Raw genomic sequence first — 27984 nt, forward strand, 5'->3', positions numbered from 1 at the left:
GGCACATTTGGCCCTTTGACAGTTCAGGGATATAATCCAGGGACAACATGTTCTGCTTCTCACTGACAATGTGACTTACCAAAACTAACATCAACTGTCATGGGGGCACCCACTCCCGGGCCCTCATGACAGAAGCAGAACAGTTGGGGATTTGGGTGGAGAAACACCTTCTCTCCCTCAGAGCAGAGCACATCGCAGGAGTAGCGAATGTGCAGGCAGATTGCCTTAGCAGGTCCACAATAGACCATTCCGAATGGAGATTACATCCCGACCTCTTCAGAGAGCTGTCCGAGAGGTTCGGTCAGCCGGTTGTGGACCTGTTCACCTCCCCGATAAATGCTCAATTACCACAATATTTCACCAGGTTTGCAACACCAGGAGCGGAACGGACCAACACTCTCCACAGCCCATGGCCCAAGGACTGCTGTATGCCTTCCCCCCTCTTCCCCTCATTCCAGGGGTCATTCGGAAGATATTGACAGACAGGGCAGAGATCCTGCTCCTTGCTCCTTACTGGCCCAGACACCCGTGGTTTGCAGACCTGATAGGCCTTTTGATTTCTCGGCCTTGGAGGATTCCTCAGGAGAGAATCTCCCTCAGCCAGGGCGTCTTGACCTATCCGGAGCCGCAGTGGCTCCAACTGACCGGCATTTGAGAGGAGCCTCCTGAGGAAGGACAATTACTCCTCCAGGGTAATACAGACAATTCAGGCTTCAAGAAGGACATCTACAAACAGAATTTACAATTCTACTTGGACAGCTTTTACTAGCTGGTGCCTTAAAGGAGACATTATTTCCACTTCAGCGTCAGTACCACAAGTCCTGGACTTTCTCCAGGAAGAACTAGACAAGGGCCTATCGCACAAAACCATCCGCAGGCAAGTGGCAGCCCTTTCAACGGTATTGGTGTGTGGGGAACAGGAATCTCTGGCTCACCACCCAGTTCTTCGGAGATTTATCAAGGAGGCAGCAAACCTGAACCCGCCTGTGATTCACAGGTACCCCACTTGTGACTTATCTAAGATCCTAAGGCCCTAACATCCATGCCCTTTGAGCTGCTACGGACTGTGAGCTTGCGTTTCTTGATCTTTAAGGTCATGTTCCTTGTGGCTATTACCTCAGCCAGGCACATATCGGAGCTGGCAGCTCTTTCAGTCAGAAAGGACTTATGCCTATTTCATCAGAACTGGGTAGTCCTCAGAATGGATCCCTCCTTCATCCCCAAAGTGAACTCCTGGTTCCATAGGGCCCAGGAGATCATTTTGCCAGACTTTTGCCCAGGGCCAACTCATGCCCTGGAGAAGAAATGGCATACCTTGGATGTAAGGAGGGCCATCTGAATTTAAATCAAGAGGACATCCTCTACTAGGAAGACGGCGGCACTGTTAGTGTCTTTCCATCCTTCATCGAGGGGTGCCAAGGTAACTCCTTCGACAATAGGCTATTGGCTGAGGACTTGTATAGCTAAGGCGTACAAGGTTCCCAGAGGGGTGACTTCCCATTCTACAAGAAGTGCAACCACAACAGCGGCATGGGCGACACAAGCGTCCATTGAAGACATTTGCAGAACGGCAACATGGGCTTCTGCCTCGCCCTTTATTTGTCATTACAAGTTAGACGTTTTTGGATGGAGAGTCCTGCAAAGAGTGCATGCAGATGTGGGGACTTCTGACCAAGCGGCGTCCCACCCTTAGATCTGCCGGCTTTGGTAAGTCCCATTCTTGGACTCTCCCTGGAGCTCTTAGGAGAAGGGGCATTGGTCCAAACACACCCTGGCGGCCACTTGGTCTGAAGTCCAGGAGCAGTAGGTTCTTGAATTTGAACAAAAAACATATTTTTTATGGCAACTGCTTTGTTCTAAAAATGCTTTTTACTATTAATGTCCTTAAATAATATGACCTGAAAATTTTGAAATTAATTACCAATTTAGTGTGCTTTTTCATGTTGTCAATTTACAAAGTCCTGATTTCAAAATTACGACCTTCAAGATAGTGGGGAAGGGGATTGTATGTATTTAAGTTACTGTTCTCCTCTTCTGGCCAACCAACACTTGTTAACATGGTATTGTCTGAAAGCCTGCGAAGTTGCTATAACTTAAAGTCTTTTCTCCCCAACCACCTAACCATGATATGGATATTCCTATCATCCTACTGTTTTGCTGTGGCCTCATGACATTATTTTATCTTCTGTTCAGATGAGACAGCTTTAAATTATCCTTAATTCCAGTTTTAAAATAGTATGTTCTTTTTAAGATAATAGTGTTCGGTGACCACTTTACCACAGGCCCTAACAGAGCCAAAATAGACACCACCATCCTCAGCTAGCCTAAGCAGGATACAGACAAAGGGTAGGAATTAGCACAAAGGCAGCATATTTTATTGTGGTTTAATTTTCTGCAATTTCAAGGATTGAGAACATTTTTAAGTGAGCCATCGGGATAGATCCTATAATTAATTTGTAACGGGTTTACAAAAGTAGTTACATAAAGCAGTCTCCTAATTTTCAAAACATTCTGCTGCCATAGCTAAAGGTTTGATAATTATGCAAATTTATAATAAGAAATGAATATAGCAACATGAAAGAATTACAGTGGCGGCATCAGAGGTTTTGTGCCTTGCTTTTTTTTTTTTTTTTTTTTTTTTACGAAATGGCTATTTTATTAATTGAAACATCTTGTGTTACCTTTGCTATTTCCCACAACATCATTCATACAAATTACTATATTGAATTCCAATTTTGAATATTGAAAACCAATTTAGGCAGCTATATTAGTACTTTAAAAAGTATGGAACAAATGAATGATTTAGTACCAGTTAATCAAGAAGGATATTTCAAATTACATAAGAATTTTGACATTGTCTAATATCTATGAATTTCAAACTCTGAATGAATTCATTAGAACTGTTTCTATTTTATAATAGATTTATTTGGTAATAATTGATTGAAATACTTGGTGTGGTGAGAATATTTTCTCATGCTCTCAACGTCAGTAAAACTTTAGATTATATAATAAAATGCTACTGCTAGTGATCCTGCTTACATGTAACATCTGCTTGGTAAACTTTTTAGCATGAATGTTCTCATTGTTATCTGTAGTTCTATCATTCTACAGTATATTGTAGCAGTATATAACCAGCATAACTGAAGTTTGCAAGCAGAAAAGGAAAAACAAAGAAAAAACTTGTACTCTGTTTTTCATTAAGAAGCAGTAATAACAGTAGAAAGTGAAATTGTAGAATAAACCCAGTATGATATGTTAGGCTCTGCTTATACTTATGGACGTTATATTTTTATTTTATATGCATTTATTTACAGAGACAATGCTGACACTAATTTTTCAAATTATTGCTTTTTCTCATGTTGAAAAGATCTTTGGTGTCTTGACTAAATTATTAATGTCTATGCATGCATATTACCAGAAGTGACAAGTCTGAGTAATCCTTATTAATGTACTTATTTGTAGCAGAAACCATTAGATTGCGCAGCTTCTGGTATTCAGTGTTTTCTAATGGACATGGGTTTACTCTTATCATATTAATAAATTATAGACGTAACAATCGTGCATCTGAGGTCTCATTATGTCTTAAGAGCTTTTGAAATCCACAAAAGATGGGAGTAGTTTCGTAGTGTTATCAAAAGAATCAAAAGGCAGACTTATCAAATCTAGTACAAAATATAAAATACACTGTTTCGGTTGTATATGCGGTAATTGATCATATCAAAGCAAAAATGTCATTTTCATGCATGCTATTTCATTGTTATTTGGTGAAATGTCTGTTGGTGACTTCTAATTTTAACAACGTGCTGACTTGCTTAATGGCATTTGCCACATTAAAATAGAATTTTCTACTGCACATCACTTTTTAAATCTCTCAACCCCCCCCCCTCCCCAAACTTGATTTTTTTTTAAAAAAAAGGAATGACTGATACCTACTATTCAACCAGAATAAAGCAACATATGTATTGTGTATTACATTACATGGTATTATAATATAATGAAGAGCTGTTACATTATATGGGCTATAAAATTTGGAATCTCCCAAATGCTTGTAGTAAAATAAGAACAAAAATGCTGGAGAATGCAGTCAGCTTTTCCCTTAGCAAACGGATACTTTCTTACATACCATTTTCCTCATGTCTATGAATACAATCTCTATATTGGCATTGTGCATAGTGTTACTATGCATCATCTATTTGCATAGATATCTGAACAGGTGTGTGCTCTGTGGAGACAGATGAGGAATTAACGTTTTTCACAGTTAGGAAATCCATTTGCCTGATTTATGAATTGCCCTTCAGAAATTAAGGAATAACTTCAGTTCAAAAGACCATCCAAATTATATATTTTTAATTTTTATAATTAACATGTTCATACCATGGTACGTGGGTTGACGTACTGTTTCAGTAGTTTTACTTTGATCTCTAACTTTCTGTCTGTGTTATAAAAGGAAAGAAGGCAATATAAAAATAATAGGACACACTTGCCATATTCCTGAAAAACTTTGATGCTTGTGGAAATAGCAAATTGAGATTTAGTGATGGATTTAAAAGATAAACGGAGAAGAGATAGAACATAAGTGGTTAATTTGTTCTTAGCTAGGGAGAAAATAAGGGACTTGGACAACTTATAATTAAAAAGAAAAATCTAAATACAGACCATACCAAAAGCAGATACAGACTTCTGTATTTTATCAAACTCTGCTACAATGTTTGCAAGAACTGTGTCTACAGTTTGACCTCATCCTGTCAGTTGCAGTAGGCAAAACATGCCAAATGAAATATTTAGATCCTGGTAGCTTTGAAGAATAAAGCTTTAATTTTGCTGTGTTTTACTAACTGCTGAAAACATGTCCTTTGCCAAAATTAATTGCCTAAAATAATTTTTAACTGGTTTTAATATAGGGTGTGTTAATATCGTTATGTAAGAAAGAATATATCTCAGTGTTAGGCAGTCCAATGCTGTTGTCTGTACCATTTCATTATTTACATTTCTGTAAAATAATTACCCAGAAACATCCATGGATGAATTCATGTGTTCATGTGTTTTCAAAGTTGAAAAGACGAAATGATTTTTAACTGTTATCAAAGATATGCAAAGCTTTCCCAGGAAAGGTGGTGCACAAAAAGGAGCATTGGTTAGTTGGTTGGTTGGTTTAGAGCTTGAAATAAAATGCTGCGAGCCTCAAATTGCATCCAGCTGTTTCAATTTAGCTGCAATTCAGTGAAACAAAATTAGAAAGTTTACTGTTCTCATCAAAACAGTTCTAGGTGTTTTGGTGATGGAAACTATGAGGTTCAGAACAGGCCACCTGGATTGGAAAACATCCGGATAGCCTCTAGACAGCAGCAAAGAAATCTAGAAAAATCTAAATTCTTTTCAGCTCTCATGTAAAGAATTTTTGCTGTCCATATGTAAGAAGTCTTAGCCCTAGCATTCCTTGAATTCAGTGCAACAATCATTTTCCCCAGAGACATAGGTATTTTCATTAAAAGGAATGTAAGGAAAAAAATTAGTAGATGGCTTTATATTTTAGGTCTCTTACAGATCCTTTTCAATTTCCTTCTGGGCAGGAAGACACCCTGGCAAAAAATAATAACATTAATTCTAACCATTACTTTCAAAATGTTCTAACACAGAAGAACTGCTGTTTTGTATACTCCTGTCCAATTTCACTTCAAAGTATTGAGTCAGCTTTCACTGCTATTTTGAAAACTTTTCCAAATTACAGTACTTCCACAAGCACACACACAAATAACTACTTATTAAACTTTTCCATGTTCATGTAAACTTAAGCACGGACAATGTGGGAGAGTCTTCAAAGCAGCTATGCCAAGCATCCCAGATGACTCAGATGCCTATAATATTGAGGAGGGAAGTGTCTTCAAACAGTCCTTCAGATGTTTTCCACAACCACAGCTATTTACTGTTCGTTTCTGAATAGACTTTGATAGGAAATATGATGTACTGATTTTATACGAAATGTTTTGGATTGTACTCTTGTTTAGAAGCATTAAGTAGCATTTTTAGGACTTCCTCTTATTTTTCTCCACAGTAACAATCCTGTGTGAGATAGTGAATAGATAGGTCTTTCAGCTGCTTCGACACTTTTAGTATCTTGCCCAAGTACTCTTATTATTGAGCTTGGTCCACCATGATAGAAACAACCCTCACATCTTTCCCATGATGGATTTTTACAATTATAGCCACTGGTAAATGTGTTGTGTGTAGAAATTGCATTGCTGTCCTCTTTCTTTCTCCATAAGTCCTGTAAGTGTTCTGCTCAGTCAAGCGAGCAATATGCATTATGCACGCACACAAGGAACCTCAGCTTCTGAGCCTTCCTCTCAAATATCCCATTGCCTCTGGTGTTATCACCCACATGTGTCCTTCTCTAAATTCTGACTGGCCTTTGGGTATGGCAGGCAGCTCGCAAACATAGCACATGCACATTTTTCTTTTTCCTCTCACTATTAATTTAGCTATGCAGTTTTCACGCCCATCCTGTTGCACTTGTTCTATCACTTAATCCTTCGCCTAAGTGCATACCCTGCACTTTCTCACGGTTGTGCATTGGAGTTAAATATTTTTCTTTTCGTACATATTGTGCTAGTACTACAACTTGTACTGCACCCTGCCTAATCTAGAAAGCTCCGTAAACTTAGGTGTGCAGCAGCTGAGTGCCACAGAAGGCTGAAGACTCAAGATGTGCTTTAGCACTGCCCTGCCTCTCCCCAGACTACACTCATTCAGGCAGAAAGTCCGAAGCAAGACTGTATTTGCAATCTTGACTCCTTGTATAAAAGGAAAATCCTGGGTAGGTTAGACTGTTGAACTAGCTTTAAAATTAATGCCAGTACAACTTCCCTGCATATCTCACATCTGAATAAAAGAAATTTGAAGATTCTCTAGCCAATTTACGCATTTCCCTCTTCAGACAGATGGCTGAGATATATTCTCCAACAGCAGGAATACTTTGCAGAACCAGACATTTGATTTTCCTGAGATGTCAAAGATAATCATGAAAAATTATTTTTTATCTGATTGGGATTTTTTGTTTTTTGTTTTGTATTTTGCAATTCTGAACAAGCATTGAGGCCCTAGCAAATTAATTTCTAGCTAGTACTTTCAGTAACTGGAGTTAGGAACATCATGCATTCAAAATAAATTACCCAACCCTTGCTCGGATTGACTCCATGTGAAGGAGGGTAGAGTTGGACACACAGTCACTTTCTCCTTATTTGCAAGTGATCCTAGTTTGGTGAACTATACATGTGATACTTGTAACAATGTTGTATAAATATTATTATATATAAATATTTTGTAAATCAATCTTTCTTGTATGCTTTTTAGATTGTTACAATTCTGAACCTCATGATTCTTCCTTTTATTGTAGGATAATCAACCATGACTACAGAATCTGGTTCAGACTCTGAATCCAAAGATCAGGATCAAGAGCAGAAAGAAACATCTGGTGAACAAGAAAAAGCAACGCAAGAACAGCAAGCGAAGGAAGAGCACCAGAATGCATTAGAACAATTTTCCAGTGTTGCAGCCCATAGCACTCCTGTAAAAAAGGAACAGGCAAGTTATTTAGGGAATCGCCTTTCCTCAGTATGGCACTAACCTACTGTGTTAGAGATTAGGATTATTATAGTAACAAGTGTTATTGTCAGCCCCACTTGGAACCACCTGTGACACTCGACAGTTATAAATAATAAATATTATAGCATGCATCATTTTGAGCTGGAGTAGCCTTCCATGAGAATTTTATAGAAATAATAGTTAAGCTCATTTGGAGAGTATTTTGCAGGGAGAGGTAGCACATTGTCACTCACAGAAATCAAAATCGATTCTAGAAAGTATAACGAAACAAAGGCTCCGTGGTTTTTTTTTCTTTTAAGACTATTTTTATTAAAATTATATAATTACAATGAAGCATTTTTGTAGAAATGAGGCAAATTATGTTAGAAGTTTTTAAATTTATTTCAGACACATATTTTGGGGGTAATGAACCCAGTTGTCTGCCCTCCAAAATTGATCTTTTTCGGTCCATTGCTGTTATGAAAAGGAGAGGATCTCCAATATGTAACATAATTTCAATTTGTTGTTAGATTTTACTTGTATCTTTTGTTCCATTTTACTGGCGTGACTAAAGTAAAGTAATTGCTGAAATTAGTATGAATTTATTTTTCTTGATTAACATGTCACACAAATGCCAGTGAGACTAAAGTTAGGTCTTAGTTCTCTGCAATCATGGAAGTTTACTCAGTCACCAGTGTCAGTATCAGTAACTGTCAGCAAAAAACATTTCACAGGAAGATGTGCTATATATACTGCGTTGAGCTTCTGAATAAAGGACGGGGTATAAATCTAAATTCAAAGGATTGCCTATACATATTTTTTTTACTAAAGACTAAAAGATGTGCAATGAACTTAACCTCTACATGATCTGAAATAAATATATTGGCATGTCCAACTGTTTCATTCTACTTGGAGGGCTGTAAATTCACACAATTCCTGGGTTCCCACAGTACCCTGCAGAACCTATGCAGAGTTTCAGGAATGAAGGTCTTTTTGCTTGAAGGGGACATCATTCATGCTATATTCCAGGTTGAATGTAGACCAGCATATGTAGTGTGTGTGTGCACGCGCATACACAGACAGTAGGATGCTAATTGCTGAACACACACATTTTCGACACACACACACACACATATTTTCAGCAATTGGTATCCTACTGTCTGCAATGTTAATAGTTGATATATTAAAAACAGCCTTTAAACATTCAAATTTATAGCTAAAATATGTAAAATTATTCTGGATTAAGAACACAGAATTTTCAGAAGGAATTGTCACCAAGATTTAAACGTTTTCATTGTTGCTTCAAATTATTTTCCTGACTCGCTGCTCAGACATTCCTACGTCTGGGTTATCCTCACTCTGATTAGTTCCACTGAGTGCCAATCATTTCCTCTGAAGCTGGTCACACTGTCCCTTCCGGCTTTCCATCAGTCTTTTTCATTCAGTGAAAGGATTCAGGCCTCTGTAGGAAGATGAACTTCATGTGAAAATATTTTGCTGTATAAAACAATTCTTGTATAGTTTTGGTACCTGCTCAAAAAGTTCTTAATTTGTTCTTTTTGGTGTTATTATTTTTGATGCACAGTAGAAATAAATGTAAGAATAAACCTGTGGCAGTCAAATCCAAAAAAGAGGGGGGGGGAATTTTTCTCTTGCTTAGCTATTTGTAGATGTTGGTGTTTATGCTTGACCTAAATGTTTCCCAGAATAGAAAAATAGTTTTTTTCTTATTTATTTTTAATATATTTTAACAGGGGAATATAATTCTTCTCTATATGGGCTGTATTATTCTAAGGGATTTCTGCACTTCTCTATATATTACACACTATGATTTTACATCTGAAAGCAGATTAAAGTTTTTTCTGAATTTATTTTAATCCCATGGAAGCATGTTACAATGCCTGAGGCATTTTTAGAAACTGATGAAAGTCAGTAGTGTAGGTTGCAGGCCTATTTTGAGGTCATTTCAAACCAAAATAGGTATTCATTTTACTATCATTAAAAACAAATTAATTTATAAAGTTTTAACTTTTTAAATTATTTTTGTAGTTCCTCTGCTTTTAAATATGTTTGTGGTAGTGGTAGAAAAACTTAACATATATAAAGCCATTTAAAAAATACTGCTGGTACTGAAAAGCAATTGCTTGGTATGGTAGCATATTTTGGGACTATTACAACATCTGAGATTTCAAAAAAAGGAACATTTTTAACAATCATTGCAGTGTTGGATCTTTTTCTATTCAGGTTATTTGACTTTATTTTTAAACGAGTTATTATATTGCAGTTTCCTTTAGCACTTTCCTAAAAAAAAAAAAAAAGCTACACAACAGCGGAGTAGCAGTTTCATTAACCCAAAAAGCCTTCACAAATTACTGAAATAAGTGATTTATCTCTTTTCCAATACAATGTATATGCCTATTTTAAAATGGGTTCTGAATAGGCTTCTACAAAGGGATGCCTGCATGATAAAGCCTGCTCTGATTGCCCATTTTTATTCTGAAACTGGAATTTAATTTTCTTCTGTTTCTAGGCCACCGACAAAGAACTTGAAGTTGCTGCTGCAGTGGCAAAGCAGCTGGAATATCAGCAGTTTGAAGACGACAAACTCTCCCAAAAATCATCCTCGAGCAAACTCTCCCGCTCTCCTTTAAAGATTGTGAAAAAACCAAAAAGTATGCAGTGCAAAGTAATCCTACTAGATGGCTCCGAATATGGCTGTGAAGTAGAGGTAAAAATGTAAAAAGTGGAACTTCTAGAGATAGATTTATGCATATAATGTTAAATTAGGTGATTTAGGTGTATACAATTGATGTGTGATTTCACTAAAATTTCCTTTTAAAAAATAAATAAAGAGAATACCTCCCTAAATAAGGAAATATATATCGTATTTTTCAGACTATAAGACGCACTCTCCCCCCCCCCAAAGTGGTGGAAATTTCTGTGTGTCTTATAGAGTGAATATTGCGGCGGGGGGAAGGGGTTGGCGCAGCGCCGATCAGCTGTTCTAGGCAGTGGAGGTTGCTGCCACCGCCTATTGCCGCCACCTGTTCGCTGTGAACGGGCTGCAGCGGTGGTGAATGGGCCACAGAGGCAGATTTTTTCTTCTTGTTTTCCTCCTCTAAAGCTAATGTGTGTCTTATAGTCTGGAGCGTTTTATGGTCCGAAAAATATGGTACTTGATTCATCAGTGATACCAGTAGGAAAAAACAACAATAGTGGAAACTACAATAGAAAGGAGAAATACTCTCTTTCAAAGAGTCTTACACAATTATGCACTTGGTAGTTAAGATTTTCACTCAGAATATAATCTTTATAAATAAAAGGTAACAATAGTAACTCATTAGGATTCATTAGCTGTGTCTTTTTTGAAGGCTGCAGTTTTGAGGGCTTCTCTCGGTCATAAAGCTTTTAAAAAAATACATAATAATGCCTGACAATAGATTGTTTTGTACTCTATATTTGGACTATTAGCTATAGATTTGGATAGGATATTCTCTTTCAAGAGGTTTGTCTGAGATGGGAGAGGCAATAAATTGATCAAAGAGCTGGAGCATTTTATTTGTAAACAAAATTACTGTTCAGAACTCCTTAGCTTATGAAATAAGATATGCTATAAATTATATTCTTCAATAAATAAATCCTTGTAAGAACATTAGTTAAATTAATTGGCACTTGATTTGGAACAATCAATGCATAGTTGATTTGGGGAATTTGATGTCACAAGGTAATAGGATTACTTTTTAAAAAAAATAATGGAGACCAAGGCCAAGAATAGTATAATGTCATAAGACTTCCAGATTTATACCCAACATTCTCCTGTGTTGTCTTGGTTGCTATCCCCACTTCCACCAAGTGGCTCAACTTCTGGTCGCAGAAGTTAAGGAGCTGTCCAGCAGAACATGATTTGAGATGATCAAAATAGCAGGGAGCTGTCCAATGAAAACAAGGAACACAAATATCTGAGATTGTACTTCCACTGTTCTACACTTTTATGTGTCTGGCTGTGCTGATGTGTCCATTCTCCTCCCTGGCTGTCACGGCAGTCAGGATTGGGTAGGAGATCGGTTGCTGGCCAATCGGACCGAGTCTACTGGAAGCTTTTAGCTCCGCCTCCTCTCTCTTAGCTCCAGTTTTTCGACTCGGTCTGCCAGGACAGCCGTGTCTATAGTGCCTTCCTGTTACCTTTTGCCTCAAAATCCTAAAAATTCTGACCTCGGAACGAACTGGACCTCGCCTTTCGCCTCTCCCTTTACTAGCGGCTTTTCTCGATCACCAACTGTTTGCTGCCGCCGCTAATTGCAGCTACCGCCGGCTGGCGGGTTTTTTCCTTGGCGCGCGCACGGGTTCGCCCTGCCGCGTCTCCCGGCTTTCCTGCCTGCCTTTGCCGGAGGTTTCTATCCAGACCCTTGGCCTCAGGATTCGTGGGTCTGTATCTGGGCTAGTCCACCTTCCGCTGAGCGGCAACCGCTGCGCCTCAGGGCTTCGCCCAGCAGCCTTTCTTCCCTCACGCCGTTGCCGCGATCGCTCCGCCGCCGCTAAAGCGCTACCTGGCTGGTTGTGGACGGAAAATTCGGCGGGTCGCGCAGGTATTGCCTCCTTTACTCTTTCCTGCCCTGAGAATCGGCTTTTGCTCTTTCCGCGCTTAAAGAGCTGTTATCTAAGATGGCGGACGGCTCCAACTCGCGCCATTCCCGCTCGGCCCCTAGCAAAGGAAAACGCCCTCACGAGGATGACCCTGGAGAGGGTACTTCCAAGGGGAGAGTTTCCAAGGCCAGGAAGGTGGCACAGCCTCAGTCCTCCCTTCATTCAACCAGGCCATCTCGTGAGGAGGAAAGGCGACATAAGGCCATAGAGAAGGCCTTTCAAAAGGCCCAGGCCGCCTCCTCAATGGAGCCGGGCTCTGATCACCTGCGGTCCCAAGCCGACATTGTATCCGCTCCGGGGGAGGTGCCACAACGGCCTACGCCTGCCTTATCGCCCAATAGATCCATCCAGGGAGGATCTGCTTTGACTGCAGAGGTGGAATCTGTCTTTCCGGTGGCACAGGATTCTTTCATCTCGGTGGCCCCTGAACAGCCTATCTGTCAAGCGTTGCCTAATCTGCCTACTGGGCAACAACCACAGGCATTCCACGACATTCCCCCAGCCTTGGCTGCTCTAGTTTCGGAGGCCATCCGCCAGGGGATCTCGCAGGGCCTTCAACAGAGGGCCCCTCTGTTGCTTCGCACCACGTTTGCACTAATTCCTCCTGCAGAGGTCAAGCATACCAAGAACCTGCTGAGGAAGTCGTAGATGCAGGTGACCCTGCAGATTCCGCCAGTCAGGGCTCCATGTCAGATGAAGAACCTGTGGCGGACCATGATTTGTCTGATGATGACAGTTTAGAACCGGATCAGCCGGCGTTTATTGGCCTGTTCCGTCCACAGATGTTTCGGTCTTTGCTCTTCAAGGCTCAGACCATTACCCATTTAGGGGGTAATTCCTCTGCTCCAGGAGCAACTCCAGCTTCAACGGATCCTACTTCAGCCCTGTTTCAAGAACCTACAGTTCAGAAGGAAGTGGTCCCAGCACCTAAGTTGTTCTCCGATATCCTGCTACGTCAATGGTCGGCTCCGAGCTCTGGACCTTTACCCAACAATCTAGATAAAAGGTTCTACAACATGGCACCCGACTTCTCACAGCTCCTTCAAGTTCCTTCCGTGGACGCTCCTGTGCTAGCTCTTTCGTTTCCGTCGCCTCTTGCTGGTCCTCCGGAGGAGTGTTTACGTCCTGAGGAAAAGAAGTCGGAGAGGACCCTGATCAAAGGTCATCAGGCTTCGGCCTGGTCAGTCCAAGCTACTTCTGTGGCTTCTTTTTTTAATAGAGCCGCCATCCTCTGGCTTAGGCAGTTGCAAGCCCGTTTACCTGCCTCGGATCATCGCTCGCACCAAGATCTTAACAAAATCATGGCAGCGGTGGAGTTTTCCGCAGACGCTACCTTGAATGCGGCCCGTTTTTCCGCTAAAGCCATGGGCACCTCCATCACTGCCCGTCGCCTCCTGTGGCTCCACAACTGGCAGGCAGACATCCGAAATAAATGGCGTCTAGCCTCATCACCTTTTTCTGGAGACAAACTCTTCGGAGCATAGCTCGACCCTCTACTTGTGGAAACAAGAGACCACCGCAAGGTGTTACCTGCTCTCAACCGTCGACCAGATAATCGGCCTCAGTCCTTCTTTCGCTCCTCTTCTTATCGAAATTCTGAGAATTCCCTGTCAGCTCAACGACCTCAGCGTTCTTTCTCTTCCAGGGGTGCTGTCACTTTGGATCAGCAGGTTAGACCCGGTTCCCGGTTTAATTTTAAACGGCCCTTTTGTGGCGGCAGGGGCCGCCCCTTCCGGAGGTCCCGCTAATATGGTTTCCCACCCTGTTTCACCTCTTGTTGTGTCACCTAGTATTTCCCCTCATGTCGGGGGTCGTTTGTCCCATTTTGTTAATCAATGGGACGTCACTGTCTCAGATACCTGGGTTAGATCCACTATTCGTTTCGGCCTTTCCCTAGAATTCCGCTCCTCTCCCCCGAAGTTGTTCCTTAGATGTCCTTTATTCTCGGACCCCATCAAGAGAGCTAGGATGGATAGCTCCATCCAGCATTTATTGGATATTAAGACTATCCAGCCAGTCCCTCTCTCTTGAGACGGGACAGGGTTTCTATTCCCGATTATTTCTTGTTCCCAAGTCCTCGGGGCGGTGGAGGGCTATTCTTGATTTGAAATCCTTAAACCGGCACATTGCCTAACGCCGGTTTAAGATGCAATCCCTACAAACCATCCTCCTTGGGATTCGCCATGGCGACTATATGGCTTCCATCGACCTAACTGAGGCCTACCTCCACATTCCAATTCAGCTCGGCCATCGCAAATTCCTGCGTTTTTGTTATAATGGGCGTCATTTTCAATATATGGCCCTTCCCTTTGGTTTATCCTCCGCTCCCAGGGTTTTCACCAAAGTTATGGCAGCCCTTATGGCCCACATTTCCTCTGTCCCCATTAGAACCATGTTCTACTTGGATGATATTCTCATCCTTTCCCGGTCCCCTACCCAGGCCAGACAGGATTTAGATAGGACCACCCACATATTGCAAATCCATGGCTTCTTCATCAATTGGGCTAAAAGCCATTTAACCCCGGCCACCAGGATACAACATCTAGGGGCAGTTATTGACACAGTTAAGGGGCAGGTTTTCCTGTCACAAGAGCGACTTTTGAGCCTCTCCACTTTAGCCGACCTGGTCCAGAGGTCGCTGGGCTGCATCTCTAGAGTGACTTTCCACCTTGTTAGGCAAGATGGTGTCCTCTTATGGGATCGTTCCCTGGTCTCGTCTCCATAGCAGGGAACTCCAATGGCTCCTGCTTCCCTTTCAAAGGACAGCCACGTATCCTGCCTCCCGGACAATACGCCTTCCTCCAACGGTGGTCAGTTCTCTTCGCTGGTGGGCTTTCCCAGCACTGTCACAAGGAAGCAACTTCCTGGACCCACAGCGCCTTGTCATCACCACGGATGCAAGCCTCTTGGGTTGGAGGGTTCACCTGGACCTCCTAACAGCTCAGGGCAAATGGTCCTTACAAGAACAGTCTCTCAGCATCAATGTCCTTGATCTTCGGGCCGTCTATCTTGCCCTCCTCGAGTTCGAATCACACGTCATCGGTCAGGATGTCTTGGTCCTGACGGACAACATCTCGACCAAGGCTCACATAAATCGGATGGGCGGAACTCGATCCAAGCTCCTTATGCAAGAGACTCGTCGGCTGGGTCTCTGGGCCGAAGCTCACCTGAGCTCTCTTCGAGCCGATTACATTGCCGGAAAAGACAACATTCGAGCGGATGCTCTCAGCCGCTTTCACCTGGATGGCACGGAATGGAGTCTTCCTTCCAGCCTCTTCAATCTGCTGACGAAACGCTTCGGTCATCCACAAGGAGATCTTTTCGCTACCGACCTCAATCATCGTCTACCACGATACTTCTCCCGCTTCCAGTCACCGGAGGCGGAAGCGGTGGATGCATTGCGCAGTCCATGGCCTCGGGGGATCCTGCTCTATGCATTCCCTCCCCTGCCCCTGATCGCCAAGGTGGTCCGCAAGCTCCTGCTGGAGAAAGCGGAGCTTCTTCTTCTGGCACTGTTTTGGCCCCACAGGCCATGGTTTGCGGACCTGGTGGCTCTGTCCGTAGCCCCGCCATGGCGCATCCCGGACGACTTGATCATATTACAACAGGGCAGTCTGCACCATCCAGACCCTCAGTCCTTCCAGTTAACCGCCTGGAGGCTGAGCGGCTCCGTCTAACGGCGGCCAACGTCTCTCTAGCCGCTATTCCCATTATTTTAGCAGCTCGTAGACCATCCACGACTCGTATTTATGACTTTACGTGGAAGTCTTTTCTACGGTGGTGTTCCAGGAAGGGTCTCGAACCTTCATCTCTTTCGGTGGTCCGGCTGTTGGATTTCCTGCAGGAGGGGTTTGCCTCTGGCCTTGCCCCCAACACTCTCCGCCGCCAGATCGCGGCACTATCTTCTGTCCTAAAGTTCGGAACATCTGTTCCCCTTTCCAAGGACCCTCTTATCAAGGATTTTTTGAAGGGCGCCACAAATTTACGTCCTCCTACCATCCACAGGTTCCCTACCTGGGACCTTAACAAGGTGCTAACGGCCTTCACCACACCACCCTTCGAGCCTCTCTGCGACATCAACCTGAAGTTACTGTCCTTCAAGGTCTCCTTTCTGGTGGCAATTACATCAGCCCGCCGTATATCGGAACTTGCCTTCCTCTCCGTCCTCTCCGACCTTTGTGTCTTCCACAAGGACAGGGTGGTCCTCCGTCTGGACCCTGCCTTCATCCCTAAAGTCAACTCTACATTTCACAGGTCACAAGAGCTGGTGCTACCAAATTTTTGTCCTTCTCCCCGCCATCGCTTAGAAAAACTCTGGCATACCCTTGATGTTCGGAGGGCTCTGAAGATCTATTTGTCCTGTACTCAATCCTTCCGGAGAACGGAGGCCCTCTTTATCTCATTCCAGCCATCATCTATGGGATCCAAGGTTTCGTCTACGACGATTGGCCGTTGGCTGAGGGCTACTATCTTCATGGCTTACGATGCTCAAGCCTTGCCGGCACCGCGCCGCATCATGGCAAATTCTACCAGAAGCGCTGCCACGTCCGCGGCATGGGCAACCCAGGCTCCGTGGGAAGAGATCTGCAAGGCAGCTGCCTGGTCTTCGGTGACTCCCTTTAACCGGCATTACCGCTTGGACACCTATGCCTCTGCGGACGCAGCCTTCGGCCGGCGAGTGCTTCAGATGGTCCGACCTGATCCCTCCCTGTAGGACATGTGGCTTTGGTATGTCCCAATCCTGACTGCCGTGACAGCCAGGGAGGAGAATGGGCATTGTACTTACCTGATACGCCCCTTCTCTGTCCGCTGTCACGGCAGTCAGCCCCACCCTGGTTGGTATCCGGGGGGGTGTATTGGGGGGGTGTTTTCTCTCATCTCTCTTATTTTATTCCTAGTGTTGTGGCCCCGCCCTCTGAGCCTTCCCATTGGAGGAAGAAAGCTCCAAGCATGAGGAAGAGGAGTCAGCCAGGCCTCCCTCTCCAGGCCCCTCCCCTCTGGCACTGTCTCAGGTGCCAGCCAAGGGAGAGGAGATTAGCAGGGAGACAGGTGGCTCGGATGAGAGCGAGGGAGAGACATCATTCCTGGACGCACGCCTCCAAAGGCGTGATAAACGATTGCAGCAGCTCAGGAGGCGTGCTAGGGATTAGAACTGAGTCACTGGACCACACCCCAGAGACTATATAATAGAGGGTGGTGGCCAGTGATCCTTGTGACGAACAAAAGTAAACCTTGGATAGTCACTAAAGCCTCGTCCGGAAACTGCTGAGAGGAATATTATTCTGATTGGACTTTTGTACGCTAAGTATCTTATCTTTCTGTTTTGTGGAAATAAACGCACTTGGCAGACGGTGTGTAAATCGCTGCCAAGTTGGAGATAAAGACCTGGGTGTGTGCCAAAGTGTTTCCTTAACCCTCGGCTGGCTGTGTTTGTGTGTGTGTGTGGACGGGGACAGATCACCTATAGACACGTCAGTCTACTGGATACCTTCGCCTCAAAACTGGAGCTAAGCGAGAGGAGGTGGAGCTAAAAGCTTCAGTAGACTCGGTCCGATTAGCCAGCAACCGATCTTCTACCCAATCCTGACTGCCGTGACAGCGGAGAGAGAAGGGGCGTATCAGGTAAGTACAACGCCCATTCTAGATGGTCTTTCTTTAAGCCCTGATGTAGTACTACCAGAAAACATTTCTCAAGACAATAAGTCAAATCATTGCTTTTGTGCTGACAGGTAGCTGAATCTTAAATTCTGCATTTCCTGTTAAATTTGCTGCCACCATTAATCCTGGAAGTAATTTTGATGGATCTCAGTTTGAGGAAAATCTCCATGTATAAAAGAAATGTAGCAATGTACCAAATCGGCATCATTTAGTTACATCTGAAGCTAAATAGATTCTTTAAAAAATATAATACTAGAACATTTGTCAATATTGTAGGCAACCTAGGCCTCCTTTATGAAAGAAGAGAGGTGACCTTACTGCAATTGGGAGGTTTATATTCAAAAGGAACGTGTTTAACTTCTGTCATCTTGTGTGTATACTATACCCACAGTTTCTTCCTTAATATGTTTGGTATTACCTGTCTATCTCAGGATGCCAAATCAAAAAATATTTCATATTGGATTGAGCTGGGGATTCTAAATTTTTCTATTTTATCTAAAGTAGCTGTTAACACCCCCCAACTATTATAGATTTTGTTCATTGTAGTTCATATCTGTGACATGATGTGTAGGAATTTGTCACAGTTTTCTGTCAGTAACATCTCCTCTTTGAATTCTTACAAACGCCTGCTTAAGCCATCAGTGATAGTATCTAATCATCTTGTCTCCTATCTAACTTTTTTTTTGTTTGATTGCCTTCAATTTTTCCAAGTAGAAGTATTTTCCAGTGACTTTTGCCTTCTCATAATCTGTCAAAAGAATTGAAGCCTTATCTTCATTATCAGTGCTTCCAGTAAACAGTTTTATTTCTTCTGGTAATGAATAATCTGTTCACAACAATTTTCTGCAACATCAGTTTTTTTTTGCTCAGTCTTTTTTATGGTAAACTTCTCCTGCTATATGTTACAACTTGGGAAACTATGGCATACTTGTGTTGTCAAGGTGACATCTCTGCACTTAATGTTTTGTCTATTTTAGAGCTATCGTTATTTTTGTCATAAGTGGTGGATGTTTATTTCATGGCTATAGTCATGCCTGTGAATTTTTGAGCCAATGAAGAATTGCTATTGCAATGTATTTTCCATCTATTTGCATTTTATTATTATCCATATTAATATAAATCTTACAGTGAGCAGCGGTCAATATTTGTCCTTTCTTGTTTCACCCTTGGCAAAAAATTTCTTCCTTGCTTCCAGCCTTCAAAGCATATCTGAAGTTGATATTTCTCCCAACAATTTTAATTCCAATTTTTATTTCTTCTAACCCTCATTATATGTGCTGCATATAAGCTAAATAAATAGGAGGACAGTTTACAATCTTAATACTCTATTTTTCATTTTTGAACCATTTATCTGTGCTGTATTTTGTTCCATCTGTTTGCTTTTTAGCAATCAAACAAATTCTTCTATAGGCTAATAAGATGGCATGGTACACTAATGTTTTTAAGCAAGTTTCTTTTGTTTGTGTTTCTTTGAGTGACTGTTGGCTCTTGGCGACTGCTTGGACAAGTCCCTGCAGTTCTCTTAGCAAGATTTCAGATGTGGTTTGCCTAGAGCTGAGTGAATGACTGCCCAAAGACACCAGTTGACTTCATGCCTATGGCAAGACTAGAACTCAGTCTCCCAATTTCTATTCTGGTGCCTTAATCACTACCAGTGGTCTACTACATAGTCAGTAACCTTTATATAATCAATGAAGCAGGAATCAAAATATTTGTGGAACTGTTTACTTTTCCCATTAAACGGTAGATTTCAACAGTGTGATATCAGGTCTTCTGACTCTTAAGAGCCTGTTTATATACTTGACAGTGCCATTCCATACATAGATGAAATCTGGATTGCCAAACCTTAAGCATTATTTTACTAGTATGTAAGGTAATTGTTCAGTAGTTAGATCGTTCTTTATCACTACCCTTCTTTCCTGCCTGCCTGCCTGCCTGCCATCTATCCATCCATCCATCCATCTTTTTGGTCACATGGATCATTAGACCACTGCTACCTCCATACTTGCTTTGAAATTGTGTGTAGCCTTTTAATTGTATTATAAGATTTCAAACCTCCATAGGTAGATAGAGATAAAGAGATAGATAAGTGGATAGATGGATAGATGGATGGAGAAAGATATAGAGAGAGATAGAGAGAGAGATAGATAACGGTATATACTGTATATAGACAATAAATATTGGATTGTGTTTTCTGTATTTTTAAGAGTTACCCTGTCAGGTTCTTTAGAGCATTTGAAAAAAAAAGTGGTTTTTGTTTGACTTTTTAGAAGTGTATTTAAATGGACTGCTGTGATCTTAAAAAGGCAATTAACATACAAATATCAGCACACAAAGAAGCACTTTTGTTGGAATTGATGGTTATTTGTCATTTGATGTTCTGAACATTCAACATAGCTTTTCCAGATTGAGTGTGTATTCATAGAGGCTGGGATTGGTGTTCAATTATCATTGCTAGTCTCATTAAATCATTTTGGAGAATGAACTGAATATGCATGTTAGAAATTATTCATTTCAATTAATTCTAACCTTTTAAAAAGGCATGTAATTCTGTTTCCCATCTCGCTTATCCTGTGCTTCTTCCTATAAAAACATGTAGAGTGCTCTATCAGCTGCTTGTGACTTTCTATGCTTTTTCCCTATACGCTACAAGAATAAAAGACTGCCTAGAAAACAGATTTGGAAACTCATTGGAAATGAGTGAAAGCTATCACAGAACTAGACTAAATTAAAGAAGATAAAGAAGCAGTGGTTTGTAATATGGAACGATGAGACCCAGGAGACAAATATTGATTTAGGATTGTAATAATTGCCCTTTGGATGGAAATGATGACGTCCAGGAACCTAATGTCAATTCAATTCCAACACTTGAATTTATTTGACTTTTAAGCAAGCTAACAACCTGCATAGTGATCAAATGCTTTTTCTACTAAAAGCATATTCATAGCTATTCTTTTTACTGAGAACTACTCGGTGAAAATTAGAACGCTTAGAACAAGAGTTCTAATTTGATTTGATTTCAGAGTCAGTCTTATCACAATCACAGATTTAACAAGAATTGGTAGCCCTTTGTTGAATATTTGTTTGGCTGTTTGCTTAGCTTACTACTGGCTTTTTCAGATTGTTAGTCCAACAAATTGTTGCACTTCTTAATGATTGTTCCACTTAACTGCCGACTGTGCTTGTTTTGCACTGCAGTCACCTAATTCTTAACAGCTAAGCTTATCAGAGCATGACACAATAAATAATTCCCATCACAAAGAATATGGCAAATAATAAGCAACTTCTTAAGCTACTACTGTATGCTATGCATTTCTTACTACTTTCTTACTACAGTGTAGCTGCTCTTGATATAGAGAAATGAAGATGAAATATAACTGTTGCAATCCAAAGGAGAAAGTGTTCAGTTTTGCATCATTTCTATGCAGATTTATTTAAGGATATCTATTTGCATAGCTGCTCTCTCAGTTTGTAAATTACTATCCAGATTTGTATTAATTACTATTGTAAAATAGGCATTTACATTTCATTATGTTCCTCTCTGCTCTGTAATTTTCTATAGTAAGCTACTTGAGGGACCGTCTCATCCCACTGGGATTGGCAAGACATGCTGGCAGAGGAGGCATGCTGTGGGCCCCATCAGCCAGAGTATTCTGGCTGGCAGAGTCCAGGAGAAGAGCATTTCTGCTGTTGTGCCTGGCCTTTGGAAAATCTCCCCCGCCCCCAGGGGTGCTATTCAGCAGGTTCTGGAGAACCAGTAGCGGAAATTTTGAGTAGTTTGGACTACCGGCAAATCCCACCTCTGGCTGGCCCCAAAGTGGGGTTGGAATGGAGATTTTGCAGTATCTTTCCCCTGCCACGCCCACCAAGCCATGCCCACAGAACCAGTAGTAAAAAAATTTGAATTCTACCACTGCCTGCCCCCCCAAAAGTGAGGTTGGCTTCAATCCTCCTGACCTTCCACAAGAGCTTAAAGACCTGTCTCTCCCAGTTAAGAATTATTATCATAGACTTTTGAATTTAATTTCAAGTTCATTCAGAGACTTTAAATGAAATTATGAATTGCAAAACTACTCTAAGTTTCTGCAGTCTCTCAAACACTTCTGTAATACTGTTCCTTTAGTTTTATTGAAAATTAATGTGGTTTTCCAAGGGAACTTAATGTTTCAGGAATGAGTCAGCATATTTCTCAGAATGTCAAGAGAGAAATGAGCATGAAAAAATATCTGAACGAAATTGTTAGTTATAAAAATTAAAATTCATATCAGTTTTATTTTTTTAAAGTATGGTAAAGAGCATCTGTTAAAAATGCTAGTTGTGGTGATAAGAACAAATATATTCACTAAGCAACAAGCCATGATCTTTTAAAAGGTAATAATTGCATAATGAAAGAGAGTGAAGTAATGAAATATTCCTGTTGGAAGAAACATCCTTCTGGGTTCTGCTCCAAGTGGGGAAAACAGACACTGGAAACATGGAGACTGCTTGGAAAGATGGTTTAATGGTGGACAGGATCACATAGCTTGAGTTCCTGAACAGAAAAAGGCAGATACAGTAAATCCTCGGGTTTTTATGCTCTCTCTGGCTCTGCATTTCTTGGGCCCCCGAAAGAGTATCCTGATTGGTTGTCAGACTCCCAGGGGGTGGGGGCCTTGCTGGCTGATGGTCACATGTGCTTCCCAGGTCACATGTGTTGAGTTTCTACTGCTATTGTGTAGAGGGCTAATCCTATCTTTGGCAATTCCTACTATGGCTCTGCCTGAAGGAGGCAGATCTTTGTTATGTAGAATAGACTGGCCCAGGCCTTAATGGCCCATTGACAAAGGGTGGGGGGCAGGAAGGTGGGAGCTGCTTTGTCTGTAAAATATGCTTCTCATATTTCTCATCCAGGGAAATATAATATTCTGCCTTTTTCATATTTCCTAAAATATTTCACTCTTCCAGGAAAGGGGTGGGTGCTAACTTCCTACATTCCTATAAATATTATTGATATTCCTTTATTGGGAATCTAATGTCTGAAGCTTTATTCCAAATAATAGTCATTACCATTGCATTAAATAACATTTCAGTGGACATTGTGAATCCTAAATTTCTTTAAAAAATGAATTACTTTTGTATCTTTGGCAACTTATTCTTATTTGTACCCACTTACATATATTTAGACAAATAGAAGTAAAAATTACTTGTAGGAATCTAAATATTTCTGTGAAAAGAGACAAAGGGAAAGGTCAAGGAGGTTTGGGTATTACAATGGAAGAGTTTTAATGCAAGCAAAGAGATTACCATTCAAAGAAAAGCTTATGTACTGAAAAGAAACTCAAATGGTTGAAGAGAGAAAAAGTTTGTAGTGTTAGAAAGAGGCTGCAGGAATAGTATAATAGACTGCTAGGAAAATGGAGAATAATTCAGTGATATGATGTCTCAATTGTTACATTAAGGTCTAACAATTTGTCTCTTCTCTGTTGTCACTTGAAGTGATTACTGAAAACCAGGGTTTTCTTTAGATAAGTCCGACAGCAAACAAGATAAAAGCTTCCTGTGGGACCTGATACGCTTCAAAATTACTTGGTTTCAGGGTATGGGATAATTAATGCCCATCCATACAGAGAGAAAAAGTCATGAGACAAAGTTGTTTTTAGACAAGATCAGCAAGAAGGTTGGGTTTTTTTAGTGAGAACTTAACAAAAAGGATTATAAGCAGGGGTGAAATGCTCCCGGTTCAGACCGGATCACCCAATCCGGTAGCGATGGAGCGAGTGGTTCAGAGAACCAGTAGCAAAAATCCCTGCCCCCCCCCCATGCCCAGCTGAGCCGCACAATCATCAGAGGCTTTTTTTTTTTTACTTTTAAAAGCATTTCTTCTACAACCTCTTCGGCCGAAAAAATGCTTTTAAAAGTAAAAAAAAAAAAGCCTTTGATGATCGCGCGGCTCAGCTGGGATCATCAAAGGCTTTTAAAAGAAAAAAATCCTTTTTTTCTTTTAAATGCCTCTTAACGATCAGGCAACTCTGCTTGGATCATCAGAAACATTTAAAAGCATTTTTTTACAACCTCTTCACAGAAAAAATGGTTTTAAAAGTAAAAAAAAAATGGCCTCGCCCACCCAGTGACATTACCACCACCACCACCAAGCCACGCCCACAGAACCGGTAGTAACAAATTTTAGATTTCACCACTGATTATAAGTATACCATAAAAGTACAATAAAAAAAATAACCCACAGTATAGCAATCAACTATCTTTATATGTCAATATATAAATCTAAGCATTACATTTCAGAAAATTCCCACACCAATAAATGTATAGTCTTGCTCACGTTAGAGCACATCGGGACTGGACAGATGTTGAGGAAAATATTATATTCTGTTTGTGGTTGTTTGTTCTTATTTAGAGGTTGCATTTTTCATGGGTGGACTTATGGCATATTAAGGAAATTTACTCAAGAGAAAACTGTAAAACATTTTTGGGGTATTACAATAGGAAGTTTGCCTAAATTGGTTTTTTTTTTCAACTTTTGCCTTGAGCCTGTTGGTTACCTCCACCTGTTATACCTGAGTCTGCTATCTATGTTTCATGACTATTGTGGCTTTGGCCTTTTAACAGTTCATTTATCAGCAATTTAATAAGAGTTGTAAGTAATTCTCAGAGACAGTCTGAATCATAGGATCATAGGGACCTTCGAGGTCTTCTAGTCCAGCCTCTTGCCCTCATACTATCTCGGACAAATGGAAACCTCCAACAATTGAAAGCTTCAGGATGGAGGACCAATAACTCAGAGAAGCAAGCTGTTCCACTTCTTAACAGTTCTCAATGTCAAGAAACTCCTCCTTAATTTCTAGGTTGCATCTCGCTATGACAAACTTCCTCCCATTGCTTCTTGTCCTACCCTCAGATGCTATGGAAAATAAATTAACACTGTCTTCCCTGTGGCAGCCCTTCATGTCTTAGAACACTGTTATTATGTCTTCCCTCACTCTTATTTTCGTTAAGCTAAAACAGAGTTGCATTATAGGACAGCATAATGGGCAGCATAAAAATTTAATGAAACAAATAAAACTACCATATTTTTCGGAGTATAAGACGTACCTTTTTCCCCCCTAAAAGGGGATGAAAATTTAGGTGCGGCTTATACACCGAATGTAGCCCCGCCCACTCACTGGCCCCCACCCTTTGGCCTCTGCCTCGCAGCAGTTACCTCCTTGCAAGCAAACAGCAAGAAAAAACAGTTCCTTTCAGCTTCAGCACAGGCTAATTAGCACAAGTTGATTGGATTGGCCTCCTGACTCTCAGCTGATTTGCTCTCAGCTGTTTTCAGGGCTCTGCTGCTTGCTGCAAAGAGGTAAACTGCTGGAGCAGTCACAATACATTTGATAATGCAAGTTTGACATCCCTGTTCTAGAGCATGGAGCCTGTTGGTCCACTGAGGAACCTTTAAAAAATAATGGTATTTTACAGTTAATGTCAACTCATGCTTGAACTATAGGAATGCAATTTATATGGGACTACCCGTGAATAGTATTTGAGCATTGGAAGCTGCAACTGGTGTAGAATGTGGCAGCACAGGCAGTTCTTGGGACTCCCAAGATGGTCCATGTTATACAAATATTCTGTGAGTTGCACTGACTGCTGGTTCCAGGTACAATTCAAGATGTGTAGTTTATCATCTTTAAAGTCCTTTCATGACATGGGTCCAGGCTGTCTTGAGGAACTGTCTTACCCCTATGGGATTGGCCTGCTCTATCCACACCAGCAGAAGGGACATGCTACGGACCCTGTCAGTTAAGGAAGATGAAGAGCCTTTTCTGCCATGGCTCCTGCCCTTTGGAACTCAGAGTTCCATCCTTCTGAGGTCTGTAAAATGAGGACCCAGACTGTTGGGAGCAATGCACAAATAATGCTTCTACATTGTAAATGTAAAAGGGAGTGCTGTAAATGTACATGTAGAAGGGAGTGCTGTAAACCACTGCAGGGGAGTATATATAAGCCTAAAATGCTATTGCTATGGTATTGCTATTTTTGTTTTTTAAGTCCTCATTTCTTTGTTGGATAAGCTTTGCAGCTGGACAAATGGCAGAGATAATAAAAATATCAGTCTGAAGTAAAAATAATAAAAATGGAGATCTCCAGCAGAAGAAAACTAAAAGTTGAAAATAAAATGGGATGAAGTAAAAGCAGAAGAGCTAGTTAAAAATTAAAAGAGGCTTTAGAGGCAGGTCTTAACAACAGCTGATACCTCTTTTTTACAATATATTGTAAAAAGGAGAGATGATACCTATTTGTTGTCAGTAACTGGATATTTACTTAATAGATGTTATTCAAAGTCAGGTAAATTAAGAGTGGAAAATTCATAAACATATTCTTGTTGAATTATTACATTATATTGTATTCTCATACTTACTGTAAGTTCTTGAAAATAATTTTAATTTCTGCCTACTGAATTAGATTCTTAGAAAGATCAGAGCAAATATGAGAGGATGCAGACAATTGGGAAAGTTAATAAAGTTAATATGTGTACCAGCAGTGTAGGACATAATTGTATTTTTCTATGAAGAATATATTAAAGTGTATAGCAGCATGATTTAATGAAACATTTAACTTAGAAACTAGTTTTAAGGAGTAAACACATAATACTACTTCAATTGCATTTTCAGAAATGAAATGAAAAAATAAAGATACTTTCATAATATTGTTGCAGTGTATCAGCATCTTGAATTGGGATAACTCGAAGTGATTTATATTATAAATATATGCCCCACCAAATGAGAAATAAGTTTGGTCCCTGGAATAAATAAAAGTATATTAAGCCTAATATTGCTTAATGAGTTCTTGTTCTATGCAACATTATTTTTTTTAAAGTGCAGGATGTTCAAGGATAAGATAGTTTGAAACTCATTCTGATTTTTTCCCCCCTGTCTGTAGAAGCGCTCAAAGGGCCAGATTCTTTTTGACAAAGTATGTGAGCACCTGAACCTCTTGGAAAAAGATTATTTTGGACTCACTTACAGAGATATGGAAAATCAGAAGGTAAAATTAATCATTTATTACAAGAAATCATGAGATGGCATGGGGTCAAATATATTTAATCCAAGAATAAGCAGCTGTAGAATGAGACCAGTGCTTTGCTTAACAATAATTATAGCTGAACTCCTATAACAATTTAAGTAATACTTTCTGAAATATTCAAAGCAATTATTGCATCTGATTTTGATATTTTTGAGACTTAAGAAGAACATATTTAGTGTCCTATTTGATGTTCTTGAAGATGGGTGAAATTTTTTAAAAAGGTATATAGTCTTCCAGACAGTTACTGATTAATACAATATTAATGTAACAGCTCATTCATCTTTTTTTTTTTTTACTTTTCCCCCTCAAAATTCCCATTACTTTGATAATTCTTCTAAGTTGGTCCTAACATTCATTATTGAAATATTTATGAGGGAGCTTAAGAAAAGAAAAAAATACCTGAAATACCGTGTTTCCCTGAAAATAAGACCCTGTCTTATATTTTTTTAAAACCCCAAAATAAGCGCTTGGCCTTATTTTTGGGGAGGTCTTATTATTTTGGGGCACGTGGAGCAAGATGAGGCTCCTCTTGTAGTCTAACCTGATTTCCACTCTGTCTCCCTAACCCTAACCAGAGGGTTGGGACCGGCTGCGCATGCTGTTAAATATTTTCGGGGAGGGCTTATTTTCGTGCATGAGCTCAAAAGCCTCATTGGGCTTATTATCAGGGGATGTCTTATTTTCAGGGAAACTGATACATTTACAGATGCCCAAACTTCTTGCAAGCAATATTTGATTAAATACGCAACTGCTTTTATTATAGTAGTTAAACTCAGAAACTCCGAACTAGATTGGTTGTGCCATCAGCCACAATAGATTTGATATCTATCAAATCTTTTCCAAGGACCTGGGATATGCAGGTAGTGTTTTCTTATTGTGTGAGATGTAAACTGTTCCAAATAAAGCTGCCTTTTGCAATTGACTGATGATAATTTTGTCAATGCCAATGGTGTTTAAGTGGTGTTCCAGATGTTTTTTTGAATTGCACTCATGGCACCTATTACTATTGGTACTATCTCTTCTTTTGCCACAGTCATT

At 40.7% G+C, this 27984-nt stretch overlaps 1 protein-coding gene across 45 annotated transcripts in view; it reads left to right on the forward strand.

Moving 5' to 3' along the window:
- EPB41L3 (erythrocyte membrane protein band 4.1 like 3) overlaps positions 1-27984 on the forward strand; it is a 152823-nt gene that overhangs the window by 81837 nt on the left and 43002 nt on the right. For 38 of the 45 annotated variants that reach the window (XM_087890435.1, XM_087890457.1, XM_087890431.1 and 35 more), the window contains 3 exons: positions 7394-7581; positions 10112-10309; positions 26803-26907. In XM_087890435.1, the coding sequence (XP_087746561.1) occupies positions 7405-7581; positions 10112-10309; positions 26803-26907 (480 nt within the window). In that variant the 5' untranslated portion in view covers positions 7394-7404. The remainder of the gene's footprint in view (positions 1-7393; positions 7582-10111; positions 10310-26802; positions 26908-27984) is intronic. The other 7 variants (XM_087890465.1, XM_087890477.1, XM_087890445.1 and 4 more) reach the window with 1 other exon arrangement.

This window comes from Pantherophis guttatus, chromosome 3, assembly GCF_059756535.1.
Source record: "Pantherophis guttatus breed Tessera chromosome 3, ASM5975653v1, whole genome shotgun sequence".
Lineage (NCBI taxonomy): Eukaryota > Metazoa > Chordata > Lepidosauria > Squamata > Colubridae > Pantherophis > Pantherophis guttatus.